This window comes from Sorex fumeus, unplaced genomic scaffold (assembly GCF_029834395.1).
Source record: "Sorex fumeus unplaced genomic scaffold, SorFum_2.1 ptg000020l, whole genome shotgun sequence".
Taxonomy (NCBI): Eukaryota; Metazoa; Chordata; class Mammalia; order Eulipotyphla; family Soricidae; genus Sorex; species Sorex fumeus.
The window spans coordinates 14,714,129-14,729,333 of record NW_026606077.1 but is presented as its reverse complement, the minus strand read 5'-3'; the positions used below and the strand labels follow the sequence as shown (position 1 = coordinate 14,729,333).

General features: G+C 57.3%; 2 protein-coding genes across 2 annotated transcripts; both read left to right on the top strand.

Annotated features, from left to right (window-relative positions):
• Nucleotides 1-203: 203 nt before the first annotated feature.
• Nucleotides 204-3,121, top strand: TMED4 (transmembrane p24 trafficking protein 4). The gene is made up of 5 exons (XM_056113445.1): nucleotides 204-371; nucleotides 455-555; nucleotides 647-772; nucleotides 931-1,077; nucleotides 1,915-3,121. Exons 1-5 carry the CDS (start codon nucleotides 230-232, stop codon nucleotides 2,062-2,064), a joined length of 666 nt encoding a protein of 221 aa, XP_055969420.1. The 5' UTR covers nucleotides 204-229; the 3' UTR covers nucleotides 2,065-3,121.
• Nucleotides 3,122-6,970: 3,849 nt separating this feature from the next.
• DDX56 (DEAD-box helicase 56) lies at nucleotides 6,971-13,955 on the top strand. Its single transcript, XM_056113442.1, has 14 exons — nucleotides 6,971-7,115; nucleotides 7,187-7,348; nucleotides 7,646-7,806; nucleotides 7,935-8,105; nucleotides 8,442-8,532; nucleotides 9,708-9,952; nucleotides 10,149-10,268; nucleotides 10,797-10,913; nucleotides 10,986-11,080; nucleotides 11,635-11,708; nucleotides 11,793-11,882; nucleotides 12,277-12,382; nucleotides 13,377-13,450; nucleotides 13,702-13,955. The coding sequence occupies exons 1-14, from the start codon at nucleotides 7,056-7,058 to the stop codon at nucleotides 13,771-13,773; spliced, it is 1,638 nt and encodes a 545-aa protein (XP_055969417.1). The 5' UTR covers nucleotides 6,971-7,055; the 3' UTR covers nucleotides 13,774-13,955.
• Nucleotides 13,956-15,205: the final 1,250 nt, after the last annotated feature.

The window sequence follows — 15,205 nt, the reverse complement described above, 5'->3', positions numbered from 1 at the left end:
CGAGCCCGGGGAACCGGCACCTCCGCAGAACCAAGTGAGCCGGGCCGGCAGTCGAGCGACAGGCGCCTGCCACGTGACGCCCCTCCGCGTCCGCGCCAGTCTCGCGCGTGCGCGGCCTCCGCTCCGCCCACAGGGCGGGGCCTGCCGAGAGCGCCGGTGCGCAGGCGCGCGCCCGGCCCCGCCCCCTAGCGTCCGGACCGAGGGCGCAGGCGCGCTGGCCGGGGCCGCGATGGCAGGTGCAGGGTCGGGGCTGCCGGCGCTGCTGCTGCTCTCGCTGTGCGCGGCCGTCACCCGGGGCCTCTACTTTCACATCGGCGAGACCGAGAAGCGCTGCTTCATTGAGGAGATCCCCGATGAGACCATGGTCATCGGTCAGGAGGGCGCCGGCACGGGAGGGCCTGGGGGCGGGCGGCCGCGGGCGCGGCGGGACGTGATGCCCAGGTGTGCCCCGCAGGCAACTACCGCACCCAGATGTGGGACAAGCAGAAGGAGGTCTTCCTGCCCTCGACCCCCGGCCTGGGGATGCACGTGGAGGTGAAGGACCCCGACGGCAAGGTAGGCGTCCGGGCCGCCCCGGCTCCTCGCGGGGGACGCCGGCGAGGCGGCGGGGCTGACGGCGGCCCTCGGACCCCGGCCCTCCCCGTAGGTGGTGCTGTCCCGGCAGTACGGCTCCGAGGGCCGCTTCACCTTCACCTCCCACACCCCCGGCGACCACCAGATCTGCCTGCACTCCAACTCCACCCGGATGGCGCTCTTTGCCGGCGGCAGGCTGGTAAGACCACCTACCAGCACTGGGTCTCCCGCCGACGTCCTTGTAATTCGCTGCCACGGTCACGTCCCGGCGACAGCGGGGGGCGTCAGGGACTCCTCACCCTGACCTCGCGGTCCCGGCGATGGCGTGGGGCCCCCAACCCTGTCCTTTCCCGCTAGCGCGTGTACCTAGACATTCAGGTGGGGGAGCACGCCAACAACTACCCTGAGATCGCGGCCAAGGACAAGCTGACAGAGTTGCAGCTCCGAGCCCGCCAGCTGCTCGACCAGGTGGAGCAGATCCAGAAGGAGCAGGATTACCAGCGGGTAAGCCCCGCTCCCTGTGCCTGGACGCACACTTGACCTTTGCACCCACAGCACCTGCCGGAAGCTTCTACCTTGGGCGGTGTCGAGAGCCCAAGTGCTCAGAGAATAAGCGGGCAGGTCTTGCTTCTGCACGACTCGGTCCCCCCTTTGGCTGCCTTCTGATGCCCCTGGGAGTCCCACACATTGGTGTCGCCAGGGCACACGTGCTTTCGGCTTTGCACAGTTAGTTTCCTTGCACCAGAGAAAGCCCTTCTCACAACTGGTGTTGTGGAGCCAGTCACCAGAAGCAGTGCCACCAGGGTGGTACGTGGCACATGGGGTGGAGCCAGGGACCCATCTCAGACCCTGATGCATGCCAGGTGGGCGCCCTACCACCAGCAGGCTCCCCCCTCCCCCCATGGCTGCTGTTAAGCCCTGAAATGACAGGGAGAACATTCCCAATCTAGCAGAAGCCACTGGCCATCTGTTTACCTGGAGCTCTTTCTTGAGATGGTAGAAAAGTGATTTGTTTTTGAAAAAATTCTTACTTTGGGGGCCACATCTGGCATTGCTCAGGGTGTACTCTTGGCTCTGCTGTCAGGGATCACTCCTGGTGGACTTGGGACCATATGGGATGCTGGGGATTGAACCGGCTGCATCGAAGGCAAGCACTTCACCTTCTGTACTATCACTCTGGCCCCAGAAAGGTGATTTCTGTGCAGCAGGGATACTTGTGGAAGGCCTGTTGCCCCCTATGGAAGCAGAGGCTGTCTTCCAGAAGACACTGGTTTCCATGGCCGAGTCACTGATGGGGCTGGCCCTCCTGCATCTTTGATTCTGGATCTCTTTTCTCACTAGTATCGTGAAGAGCGCTTCCGCCTGACCAGCGAGAGCACCAACCAGAGAGTCCTGTGGTGGTCCATCGCGCAGACGGTCATCTTCATCCTCACTGGCATTTGGCAGATGCGTCACCTCAAGAGCTTCTTTGAGGCCAAGAAGTTGGTGTAGTGCCCTCTCTGTGAGCCTCCCTTCACCTCATTTTGGTACTGTTCCTCACCTGATACCTTACCCACAGGGATACTGAGGGGGGAATCTGGAAAAAAAAAAAAGAAAAAAGAAAAAAGGGACATAAGGCTCCTTGGTTCCAGGGCTCCCAGCACTTTGCCCAGCCACTGGCTAGCATTGGTTCTCCAGGACACAGGGCAGGGGCCCAGGCTTTCAAAGATCCCTCCTGGGTTCTGAGCCGTCTCCTCCCTGCCACCTGTGATTCGCCTCCATCTTATTACAAAATGAGCAAATGAAAAAAAAAAAAAGACCCTTTCTCCTTTCCTTTTCTACTCACACAGTAGATAAATGAAGTATCCCACCAGAGGGCCTCGCTCCCCAGCCTGCCCCTATTCACTCAGTGACTGTGAATGTAAATAAGGGGCAGGACCTGGCTCCCAAAGATGGCAATGTTTTTCTATATATTAGAACTATATTTTGATAAATCCTGTTTTCCTTCTTAGTTGAAGTGACCCTGGCCTGTGTGACGAGTGGAAACACCAATACTGTTCCCTCTAGTCTTAGCCATGCCCTTTTAGTCACTACTGTGGTAGCTGGCAAGATTTTCACAGGCTGTGGGTCCCCAGGGGACATCATAGGTTCTTTGGGGGCTGGAGAGGTAGCACAGCGAGGAGGGTGCATTTGCCTTGCACGCAGCTGACCCAGATTTGATTCCCAGCATCCCATATGGTTCCCCCGAGCACTACCAGGAGTAATTCCTGAGTGCATGAGCCAGGAGTATCCCAAGCATTGCCAGGTGTGACCCCCAAAAAAGCAAAAAAAAAAAAACCCACATTTTTTTGGAGCCCTTTTGGAGGGCAGAGCTGAGACCCTGGTGATAGCTGGGATGCCCATCACACAGCCTGAGAACACGAACAAACAGTGCCAGCTAGCATGAGGCAGATGTGCCAGCCTCCGTCTCCCTTAAATCTTTATTTGAGCCGTGGTAAATGTTGTCTTCACAGGAGCCAGATCCGTTCCTTATACAGATTTTACCAGTGAAATAAAAGGTGTTGCAGTAGCTGTGTTTGAAGTCAGAGATTGGGGCCAATGGGCAGCATGGAGGGACATGGAGAGAAGGCTCCTGGATGGCCTCTGGCTCACCAGGAATGGACGTCAGTGGGGAATATAGGGAGGGGAGGGCCTGCAGTGTATTTTGGGGAAAGGGGATGGAAAGGGGGGTAGTATAGCCATTCACAGAGGACAGCCAGGGCCATTTGTAAGCAAGGAACCATAGGAGATCAAGCAGCTGTTTCTGGCCTCCAGCACCGAAGACATACTTCGGCCTTGGCACACTTCTGCCTTGCCTTGCTGCTGTTACAACGGAATGCCATGACTTGCCCATTTTTGATATCTTATGATTTTATTTATGTTTGTTTGAAATACATCCTCTGGGGCCAGAGTAATAACTACAGCAGGGAGGGCACTTGTCTTGTACATGGCCGACTCGGATTCGATCCCTGACAGCTACATATGGTTCCCCAAGCCTGCCAAGAGTGATCCCTGAGTGCACAGCCAGCCCTGAAGACCTATGGATGTGACCTAAAGAAGTAAAAATCTATGCTTATTGATTTGACCAACAGAACTTGATTCGTGTTTTCCTCTATTTTTGTATACTATTCCATATATGTATTTTTTATTCTTTTGGGTCCACACCCAGCTGTATTCAGGGCTCACTCCTGGCTGTGTGCTCAGGGTTTACTCCTTACAGGACTCAGGATCCTTATAAGATGCCAGGATTGAACCTGGTCAGCTATGTGCAAGGCAAGCATTTAAGCCCTGTATATCTCTCTGGCCCGATATAAGGTTTTTTTTGGGGGGGGGGGGCGGGGGAGGTCACACCTGGCAGTGCTCAGGGGTTACTCCTGGCTCTGCACTCAGGAATCACTCCTGGTGGGGGTTGCAGGACCATATGGGATGCCAGGGATCAAACCTGAGACAACCATGTACAAGGCAAGTGCCCTACCTGCAGTACTATTTCTTGGGCCCCATGGGGCTGACTTTAATAGGTCTCCAGTGGCAGACAGTTAAGTTCATTACAGTTACACTGATAGGTCAGTAAGTCCTGAGGTTTTTTTGAGAATTTTTGGTGGAAGGGGTGGAAATGAGGACTAAAGTGGGAATTCATTGAAGATTTATCCTGATTGGGCGGGAGGAACAGGAGGGGTTGATGGTTGGTGGCTGTGGGCAAAACGATTCCCCCCTCAAATGTAATCTGTATATAGTATTCACAATTTTTTTTCATTTTTTATGATTTTATTTATTGAATCACCGTGTGAGTAGTTACAAAGCTTTTGGGTTTAAGTCTCGGTCATACAATGAAACACCCGTACCTTTGCCAGTGCCCATTCTCCACCACCAACAACCCCAGTATACACCCACCCCACACCCTCCCCCTACCTGTGGGCAGATGATTTCCACATTACTCCCTCTCTACTTTGATCACATTCAATATTTTGACACCAGACCCACCATTATTATTTGAAATTTTACCCCAACACTTAGATCTGCTGAAAAGGCAACAGTAGACAATTTGTTTTCTATTGCTGGTTATGAATAACATATGATGTCACGTGGCTGCAGTAGTGGCCACGTGATTTTGCAATTATGAAATTTTAACACTTAAATCTGGAGGGATTTCTGCCAAAACCTGCTGGGTTCCGAGATTTGTTCCTGAGTCTCTGGGATCATGGTCGTTAAGCAGCTTGATCAGGAGCCAGAGAGGCCGTTCATGGGCGATGACTTGGGGTCTTGTTGGGGTGGGGAGGACAGGACCAGCTCCACCCCCATCCCGTGAGGCCCAAAATGTCTCATCACTGTGGGCCCAAACCTGACCAATGGCCTCTGAAGGATGATGGCCACCGAGCCACCAGGGGGAAGCAGGCGGAGGGACAACACCCTTTCCCTCCTGGGGTGGCCTGGCAACAGTAACCTAATGCGTGGTCCAGACTCATTTCTGCCAAAAGCCGCTGGGTTTTGAGATTTGTTTCTGAGTCTCTGGGATCATGGCCGTTAAGCACCTTGATCAGGAGCCAGAGTCTTGGGTCTTGTTGGGGTGGGGAGGACAGGACCAGCTCCACCCCCATCCCCTGAGGCCCTGCGTGTCTCGTCACTGTGGGCCCAAACCTGACTGTCCAGTGGCCTCTGGAGGATGGCGGCCACCAGGGGGAACAGGCCAAGGCACGAAACCTTTTCCCACCTGGGTTGGCCCAGCACCGGTAACCAACTGCAGGGACCGGACGCATTTCTGCCAAAAGCTGCTGGGATTTGAGATTTTTTTCTGAGTCTCTGGGATCATGGCCATTAAGCAGTTCAATCAGGAACCAGAGAGGCCATGCCTCCTTCCAATTATATAGCTGAGCCGGAGGTGGTGTGTGGGTGTTTTTCCCACATACCTAACTTTTGACCGTTTACTTTCTTGGTAAACTTGGCCCCAAGTTTTTGGGGTCTGGCCAAAGGCACAGCAGCAATTTTGGGGTATCTGGAAGTCTGAAGGTGCCATCAGGCTGCTGATGCACTCGCCTCACAGGTACAGATTGACCTGTTGGTGGCATCATACCCCCTTCACAAAATATTTTAAATTTTTGGGTCCACACTCGGTGGTGCTCAGGGATCACTCCTGGTAGTTTTTGAGGGGCCATATGTGGTGCTGGTTATCCAAATGGTTTTACAAGGCAATTTCTTTATTCACTGTACTGTCTCATTGGCTCTGTTTGACTACATCAAAGGGATTCTGGTGATTCCTATTACCCTGATTTCATTCTTAACTGTCCTGCGGGATAAAATAAGAACACTTTTCCACAAGAACATTTTCCCACGAGAAAAGGGGGTTCATTGTCTTCTATTGTCTCTGGCCCAGTGCCCACCTTTATATGTGGGTCCTAGTGTTGATTTAACTGGTGCATGAATAGGAGTCTCTTTCAGCCCAGGATTTGGTCCTCACATTGAGTCCATGTCATTGCAGACACAGTCGTTCAGTGCTCTATGATAAAGTAGGTTTGTGTTTGGGGTGGAATGGTAACCACTTACGTAACCTATCAGCTCCTATCACCAACATTTTTTTTGGGGGGGCCACATCTGGTGGTGCTTGGGAGGTTGCTCCAGTTCAGCAACATGTGTGTGAGTTACCAGAAAGGAGAGGAAAGCAAGAAATTAATAACCCCTCTACAGTCTCCAGAATGGAATGCAGCCCAAGCACATCTTGATTTCTTGTTTTGTTTTTGGGCCACACCCAGCAGTGCTTAGGAATCACTCCTGGCAGGGCTGGGGTGGGGGGTAGGGGGGGAGACGGACCATATATAGTGGAGATGACCCCCGCTTGCACATGCCTTAATTGCCGTCTATCTGGCCCTTATATCTTGATTTCAAGTCCAGCTGGGGACCTGTGTCAGGCTCCTGACTTCCGTTAACTATAGAATAATCAGTTTTAAGCTACTACATTAGTTATAGCAACGACAGGAAGCTGTTATCCAGGTGGAGGCCAAAAATTTCTGTATTTGGTTTTGGGGCTAAGCCAACTGTGCTCAGGGCACTGTGCTCAGGCATTCCTCCTGCTGGGGAGGGGGGCGGGGGTGGGCGCCTTAATCGCATACCGTCTCTCCGCTAGGAACCAAATACTCCTCATTCATTAACCAAGCTTCCGGGAACTGATGGGCAGCTCCGGGGACCCAAGTCAACCTACCTGACTTCCAGCTACGCACTCTCCCCGCCGCAGGCACCCGAGGGTTCGGGCGAGAGTGTGGCCAGGGAGACCCCTGGCACGGCCAGGCTCGAGCGCCCGCCCTCCCGCCCCCGCAGCTTCCGGCGGCTCCCGGCGGCTCCCGAGCCTCCGCGCCGGAAGCCCCGCCTCCACACTTCCGGGAGGCGGCCCCGGCGCCGATTGGTGGTTGCTGAGGCCCGCCCCATAGCGACGCGCGCTTCCCTCCGCGCGTGCTTCCGGCCCGCGACCCCGCAGCATGGCCGAGGAGGAGTCGCTGGGCTTCCGAGACTTCGGGCTCGACCCGCGGATCCTGCAGGTACCGGGAGGGCCGCGGGGACCGGGCGGGAGGAGCGGCCGCCTTCCGGGCGTCACTTTGGTTCCTCCTAGGCCGTCGCCGACCTGGGCTGGGAGCGCCCCACGCCGATCCAGGAGAAGGCGGTGCCGCTGGCCCTGGACGGGAAGGACCTGCTGGCGCGCGCGCGCACGGGCTCGGGGAAGACGGCGGCCTACGCGCTGCCGCTGCTGCAGCGGCTGCTCCTGCTGAAGGCGGTGCGTGGGCCGCGGGCGGGCCCGTTCTCTCCTCCCTTTCGCACGCCGGCGGGCCTAACTCGGGAACCCCCAACCCTGCATTGGCGTTGGTGCATTGGCGTCGCTCCGTAGCCGGTGGCTTGTTTCTTTTAAGGCTGAGCTCTTAGGGGACCGGGGGAGCACCCTTCTTTCCCAGCTGGGTAAAGGTGACGAGGGCTGATGAAAACGCAGCTCACTCCTTTGGTTGGGCCCGTGACAACTGTTTCCGGTGGTCTGGAAGAAGAGGGTCCGTGATGACACAGATTCCTGCGCTTGCAGACAGGCCCAGCTGTCGAACAGGCAGTGAGAGGCCTTATCCTCGTGCCCACCAAAGAACTGGCCCAGCAGGCCCAGACCATGGTCCAGCAGCTCACGACCTACTGTGCCCGCGATATCCGGGTGGCCAACATCTCGGCCAGTGAAGCCTCAGCTTCGCAGAGGTGCGTAGAGACAAGTGCAGGCCTGGTCACGGTCACCGTCTGCCCAGGAGGTGGACGGTGGGCTCGGGCTGTGTGTGGGGAGAAAAGGGGCTGGTGCGGGATGAACCCCAGCTGCCTCCCGCCTGCAGGGCTGTGCTCATGGAGAAGCCAGACGTGGTGGTTGGGACCCCCTCTCGCGTGCTTCACCACCTGCAGCAGGACAATCTGAAGCTCCGTGACTCCCTGGAGCTGCTGGTCATGGACGAGGCGGACCTTCTCTTCTCCTTTGGGTTTGAAGAGGAGCTTAAGAGTCTTCTTTGGTAAGGAATAGACGTGGGGGCTATGAGAAGCGCCTAGGGACCCCACCAGTGTGGCCCACCCTTTTCTGACCATAGCCTGCCTTCCATCCTTACCGCCTTCATTCCTCTGCCCGCCCCCCCCCATCCTACTGGACGGTCCCTGCTCTCCTGTCCCGGCCCCCACCTCACCCCATTTATGAGATATTTATGAGATGTTCACCTGTGGCCCCCTTGGAACATTCTCCGAGCTCCACAGAGGCCCTGGAGACCCCATTTGGAAAATGCTGATCTGGACTGTCGGGGAGGGGGGTCGGAGCCCTCGGAGCTGAAGTCTCATGGCTCTCTGCTTTGTTGCAGCCACCTGCCCCGCATTTATCAGGCGTTTCTCATGTCAGCCACTTTCAATGAGGATGTTCAGGCACTCAAGGAGCTTGTTCTGCACAACCCGGTGAGGTCTTCAGAGGGCACCAGGATCCCCATTCATGACCCCATTCATGTTCAGAGGACTTCATTCTTTTTTCTTTTTGCGTCACACCAGCAATGCACAGGGTTACTGCTGGCTCATGCACTCAGAAATTACTCCTGGCAGTGCTCGGGGGACCATATAGGATGCTGGGAATCGAACCTGGGTCAGCTGCGTGCAAGGCAAATGCCCTACCTGCTGTTCTATCGCTCCAGCCCCGAGGACTGATTCTTCCTTTCCGGAGGAATCAAGTGGTGGGGCAGCTGGTCACCCCTCTGCAGAGGCCTCGGTGTGGGCTTCTGGAGGCACCCTGAGATCCTTCTGGGCAGAAGGATGCACTGAATAGTGGTTCCAGTTCTTGCCTCATGTGAATTTGATGCTCCCAAAAATTGGTTGATGCGGCATTCACTTTTTTCCTTAGAGGAAATTTATTGTCATTTCTTTTATTTTGCTTATTTATTTTGAATCACATCTAGCAATGCTTCTGACTCTGCACTCAGGAATTACTCCTGGCAGCGCATGGGGGACCCTATGGGGTGCCGGGGATAGAACCCCAGTCAGCTGCACACAAGGTGTATGTTCTCCCCACTGTACTGTTACTCCGGCGCCAGCTGTTGTCATCTTTTTCTTTCTGTTCCTCATCCCAAATGACTTCCCCAGTAGTAAATGCACTTGAACTGAGAGCTTGTATGTGAGAAATAATCAAACTGCTACTGAAATACAACTTGAGGGGTTGGAAAGATAGTGTAGCAGGTGGGTTGGGGGGGAGGGGGCGACTTGCCTTGTATCTAGCAGATCTGAGTTTGATCCCCAGCATCACATATAGTCCCACCTGCTAGCAGAGACCCTGAGCACCGCCGAGTGTGACCCCAAAACCACCTAAACAAACAAACAAAAAAACCCACATCCCTTGTACTCAGGGAACACTCCTGGCATCCTGGGAGACCATATAGAATGCTGGTGGTCAAACCCAGGGTGTGTGTGTAAGGCCAGAACCCTCCTTGCTGTCATCTCGCCCTAGCTCCCCTTGGTTTTTAGGCTGTGTGTTGCAGGGGCCCAGGACGCCTCGTGCGACGTGTCTGTACTGAACTCGGGGGCACAGGCTGCCGGGAGCATTCTGTCTTCGCCTCTGTCCTGACCACGGCCCGGTCCTCCCTCAGGTCACCCTCAAATTGCAGGAATCGCAGCTCCCCGGGCCAGACCAGTTAGAACAGTTTCAGGTGGTTTGCGAGACGGAGGAAGATAAGTTCCTCCTGCTGTACGCACTGCTCAAGCTGTCGCTGATTCGGGGCAAGTCTCTCCTCTTTGTCAACACGCTGGAGCGCAGTTACCGGCTGCGCCTGTTCCTCGAGCAGTTCAGCATCCCCAGCTGCGTGCTCAATGGCGAGCTCCCGCTGCGCTCCAGGTACCGGTGCTGGGCGTTGCTCCTGGTTCAGCCGTGATAAGCCGCTGAGGGTGCCAAGGCGCAGAGGCTAGGTGTGGGAGGGGTCGCGGTGCAGGTAACAAGGAAATAAGGGTGCAGCTGTGGGGCACTGGCTCTGGTTGCTGGCCTTCCCTGACTGTCCCTGGCCATCACTGGCCATCCCGCTGCCGACCTGCAGGTGTCACATCATCTCCCAGTTCAACCAGGGCTTCTACGACTGTGTCATTGCCACGGACGCTGAGGTCCTGGGTGCCACCATCAAGGGCAAGCGTCGTAGCAAAGGACCAAAGGGAGACCAGTAAGTTCCTGGCCCGCTCCTCCCGGCCACCCCAGAGATCTGCTTTCCAGCCTTGCAGAGGACGCAGGCAGGAGTCCAGGGCCCCCGGGCCTGCAGGGCTGCCCTCTGTCAGGGTGGGTGGTGAGGGGCACACAGGCCCCTGTGGACACCGCCTGTATGACCGCTGGCTATCGTCTGTTTGGAAGGCCTGCCCTGTGCTGGGTGTAGAGAGTGGCCTGGAGGTTTTGAGAGCTGGGCAGGATCCTTGGGCTCATGTAAGACCTGCAGAATCCTGGGCTCTGGTCCAAGGACAGGCACGGATGCCACGTGGGTTGTCACCAGAATGGTCCTTGGCGGGAACAAGATTTCCTGACCTGATGTGGCGGAGGGAGGTCCCCCCCAGCAGGTGGCTGGGTTGGGGGAGCTCTGTGCCTTCACCAGAGCTGCGTCAGTTGTCCCCCTGAGCAATCTTGTAGAAGAGGCCCTGCTGGGTCGGGCTTGTGCTCTTCTCAGTGGGGTCTGTGCGGGCTGACAGGGTCTCTCCTGCAGAGCCTCCGGTGACCCCGAGGCCGGAGTGGCCCGGGGCATCGACTTTCACCACGTGAGTGCCGTGCTCAACTTTGACCTGCCCCCAACCCCCGAAGCCTACATCCACCGCGCGGGCAGGTAGGGAGCTGGACGTGGGGGCAGGGGGCACTGAGAGAGCCGCGTCCGCTGACTCACTGGGGGTCCCTGCAGGACTGCGCGCGCCAACAACCCAGGCACCGTGCTGACCTTCGTGTTACCTGCCGAGCAGTCGCACCTGGGCAGGATGGAGGCGCTTCTGGGTGGAGGTGAGAGTCGGACGTAATAAGGATCAGACACTGTTCCCTGCACTGGACACATGCGAGGTGCGGTCCAGTAGCTGCTTTGAGGGGAGACGGGAACCGGGAGACTGGTGGCATCTGGGCAGGGTTGGAGAGGGGCCTGCTGCGCGGGCTTCTGGGCAGCTCGTGATGGCTGGCCTCATCCTGGGGGGAGGCGGGTAGGGAGGCTTTCGGTCCCCCAGGAGGGTCTAGATCAGACGGTCCGACTGTGCAGGCTGGTGATGTGGAAGGAGAGGGTCTGGGGCTTACACAGGGTAGGGTGTCGGGGCTCTCCCTGCTGCTTCCGCTGGTTGTGGCCGTGCCTTCCTACGGGCTGGCCATGCTGTGGGACCCCACGCACTATGGCACCAGCACTAAGACAGCGCAGCTGAGGGTCCCTCTGGTCCCCTCTGATGGCTGGGCCGAGGGTCCCCTCTGATGGCTGGGCCGAGGCTCGGGGATGGGGCATCCCCAGGAAGCAGGCAGGAGCAGGGCAGCCACCTGAGGACGTTGTTGGAGTCTGGGCCTTGCCTTCCCCACAGAGCCCGGGACACCGCTCCTGCTCCCCTACCAGTTCCGCATGGAGGAGATAGAGGGCTTCCGCTACCGCTGTAGGGTGAGTGGGGTGCCCGGGGGAGGGCAGGGAGGGGGGCAGTGGGGTGGGGGCAGCTCCTGGTCCTGATGGTCAGCACCCCCGCAGGATGCCATGCGCTCAGTCACCAAACAAGCCGTGCGGGAGGCCAGGCTGAAAGAGATCAAGGACGAGCTGCTCCACTCCGAGAAGCTCAAGGTGAGGGCGGGGGCGGCTCGGTAACCTTAGCTGCCGCCGTAGGGCCCCTGCACGTGCCACACTGATGGGAGGGGCCTGGTTTTGTCCGTTTTTTGTTTTGTGTTTTGGGGTGGCCACTACCTGCCGTACTCAGGACTTTGTCCCGGTGGGCTCAGGGGCTGGAAACTGGGTCTGCCTCCTGTGAGGCTGCACCCCAGCTGTGCTCCTGCCACGATTATATCTTCTTTGAAGGGGGGTGCGGTGTGCATAAGCCCGGGACCCTGCTCTGTCGGCCAGCTGTGCATGGAGAGCAGAGCCTGGTCCCCCCGTCAGCTTCTGGGAGTCTCGCCAGCTTTGGGTCCGGTGGGCAGGACTGCCCCGTGCCTGACAATGGTGCCACCTCTTTCCTCGTCAGACCTACTTTGAGGACAACCCCAGGGACCTGCAGCTGCTGCGTCACGACCTACCCCTGCACCCCGCCGTGGTGAAGCCTCACCTAGGCAATGTGCCTGACTACCTGGGTGAGTGGGCCCTTGGGTGGTGGTGGTCGCCTGCACACCTGGCGCTCTTGCTCTCAAGTCCAGCCCATGGGGGTGGGGGGGCGCCGTGGGCTGGCATCTTGGGCAGTCAGAGGACAGTGTCGGAGAAGATGGGGCCTGTGGTCAGGAAGAGGATGATCGGTCTGGAGTCGCTTCCATGTGCCCACGCAGGGCTCAGGGCACGGGTTCCCCTGACCGAGAGGCTGGAAGGGCTGGAGGGGAGGCTCCTGCGCCTCCTAGGAATGGGTAAGAGCCAGTGGTAGGTCGTCAGGGTGGGAAGGGGACAGATGGGGAGATTGGCGAGTAGTGAGGACCCGATCCCCAAGATGGCAAGTTGCAGAGGGCCAGGTAAGGGCATCCGGGGAGGGTTGGAGGAATTCATCTTTGTTAGGTCAGTGTGGAACCGAGGGCCCAGGTCTGATATGCAGAGTCTCCCGGAGGGAAGGAAGAGGTGTGGGGGCTATGTGTGTGCGAGTGCACTGCATGTGGCTGTGCTGAGGGCTCACTCCTGTTGGGCTTGGGGGACTATAGAATACCAGGGGTTGAACCTGGGTGAGCCCGCACAAGGCTTCACTGGTGTCCTGTTGCTATAACCCCGGAGGAAGGGGGAACTTTTGTCAGATACTACACAGCACAGCTTTCCTGCGTACACTGCTTCCAGGAGGCTGACTTAGAGAATTCTGGTGACCCCCTGGCCTGCCCCTTGAGTGCCACTGATGGTGCACTTGATGCCTCGGAGTTCCCGTGTGCTGACTGGCACCTCGCCTTTCCTTGGCATTGCTTGTGTTGCATGCTGGGGACTGGGCCAGACCTCACACACGTAGTTCAGAACTTGACTACCCTGCCACAGCCCTGGCCCCGCTTGCTGGCCGGGAGTGCTAGTCATGGGGGTCAGACCTGGATTGCTGGCCGGGTGTGGGCATGGCCCTTGGGGCCAGAGGCTCCGTGTAAGCCACAGCTTGGTGTTTCTCTTCAGTTCCTTCTGCTCTTCGTGGCTTCGTCCACCCTCACAAGAAGCGGAAGAAGCCATCCTCCTCTAAAAAGACCAAGGTTGGTTCCCCGGGGGCTGCAGTAGCTCAGGACTCCCTGCCCCTCCCCGCAGTCCCATGGCCACCAGGATGCCTGTGCCCTCGGAGCTGGTGACTTTGCTGCTTCACATGCCTGTCTGTCCTGGGGAGGAGGAAGGGCAAAGTGACCTCTGCCTCTCTGGACACTGCTTTGGGGCTCACCACCCACCCTGCGTGTCTTTCTGAGGTCGGGACTCAGATGGGCCCCACTGACCACAACTCTGCTCCCCCTAGAAGAAGACTCAGAACCCGCTGCGTAGCTTCAAGCACAGAGCGAGACCCAGACCTGCAGTGAAAACTTCGTGAGCACCAGGCAGCCATCACTGTCTGCCAGGCTTCCTGGATGAGGAGACTGCAGGGGAGAGTGGAGTCAGCCCTGGACAGGGCCATAGTCCCACCCCCTAGAGACTCGATTTGGGGCTGGACAGAGCTGTGGGTCACGGTCCTGCCAGGTGGACATTTTGCACCTCGAACGGAATAAAGATTCTCTGCCCTGGTTGTCTCCTTCATGGAGGAGGGGACCAGCCCCCAGTCAAGGCCTGACTGCCCCGTGTGTCCATTCATGTGCCCCTGACTGCACATGGCAGCTGAGTGCTACCTTCGGGGCTCTCTAGTGTGTGGTCTGGTCACAGCCACCCCTGGCCCTCCTGCTCTCTCTGGGCACCTCTTCAGCTAGGATTGTAGTCATCCACCTGGAGGCTATTGTTCAAGCACCAGGAACTGCCTGTCAGTACTCCTGTCCTTACTGTGTGTGTGTACGTGCGTGTGTGTGTGGGGGGGGGTCACACTTGGTGCTCTGGAGACCGTATATTGTAGCTTGGATTGCACTGGCATGTCAGATAATGCTTTTCCACCCTACCCTAACTCTTGGGCCCTCATCCTTGTTTTCAATTAATGGATACTGGCATTCACGCTCTGCCCTGCTGCTGGGCCTCAGCAGGACCCAGCCCCTGACAGTCAGAGCAGGAGGCCTCTGCTTATCTGTCACTGGAGCTGTGTGGCTGCTCAGGGCTAGGCTGTGAGGCTGGAGGAGTCAGGATGGGCCGTGTGTGGGTCTGGGGATGCACAGTGGGAAGGCCGTATGCCTGCCACGAGACCAGGTATATACACACACAACACACACACCCCCTTCCCGCACACGCACACACCCTTACCCCCTGATCTCCCCCCCGACACACACACACGCCCTCCCTGCCAAAGTTGTTTTTACAGTGCTGGGGCTTGAACCTGGGGCCTCCTGCACCCAGCCCTCACCCTGAGTGGCAGCAGCACCAGTACTACCGAGCACAGGGGCTAGGTGGCCCTCCGATTTGGGCTCTTCCCTGCTTGCTAATTTGGGAGGATTTCAGAGTTACCAGGGGCAGGGGTGTGTCGCCAGTTAGGTGCAGCCGGGAGCCCCACTATTGGCCTCTTGGGATGCGTTAAGGAGAGGCAGTTCATGGACCGATGGAAACGGCAGGGGGTCACTGCTCAGACCTGGAACCCCAACCTGGGTCTTGCCTCTGCTTCTCGAGCCCTTCGTCCCTCTGACCTTTGCTGCCAATGAGCAGGCACCTAGCCCCAACAGAGGCAGTTGCACATACTGGTGCCCCTTGAAGTTTCTTTGTTTTGTTTTGTTTTTCCTTAAATTTTTATTAGTAGAAAAAAGATTTTTATTAGTAAAACACCATGAGGTACAGTTGTAGACTTAGAAATTTTTGTGCTTGGGTTTCAGTTATACAATGATCGAGTACCCATC

What these genes read in the sequence shown, in the direction of transcription:
- DDX56 (XM_056113442.1), top strand. Translation starts at nt 7,056, where the DNA reads ATGGCCGAGGAGGAGTCGCTGGGCTTCCGAGACTTCGGGCTCGACCCG. An exon ending in AGCTTGTTCTGCACAACCCG is followed by an intron (nt 8,533 to 9,707) that starts GTGAGGTCTTCA and finishes GTCCTCCCTCAG; the next exon opens with GTCACCCTCAAATTGCAGGA. An exon ending in AAAGGACCAAAGGGAGACCA is followed by an intron (nt 10,269 to 10,796) that starts GTAAGTTCCTGG and finishes TCTCTCCTGCAG; the next exon opens with AGCCTCCGGTGACCCCGAGG.
- TMED4 (XM_056113445.1), top strand. Translation starts at nt 230, where the DNA reads ATGGCAGGTGCAGGGTCGGGGCTGCCGGCGCTGCTGCTGCTCTCGCTG. An exon ending in TCTTTGCCGGCGGCAGGCTG is followed by an intron (nt 773 to 930) that starts GTAAGACCACCT and finishes CTTTCCCGCTAG; the next exon opens with CGCGTGTACCTAGACATTCA. An exon ending in AGGAGCAGGATTACCAGCGG is followed by an intron (nt 1,078 to 1,914) that starts GTAAGCCCCGCT and finishes TTTTCTCACTAG; the next exon opens with TATCGTGAAGAGCGCTTCCG.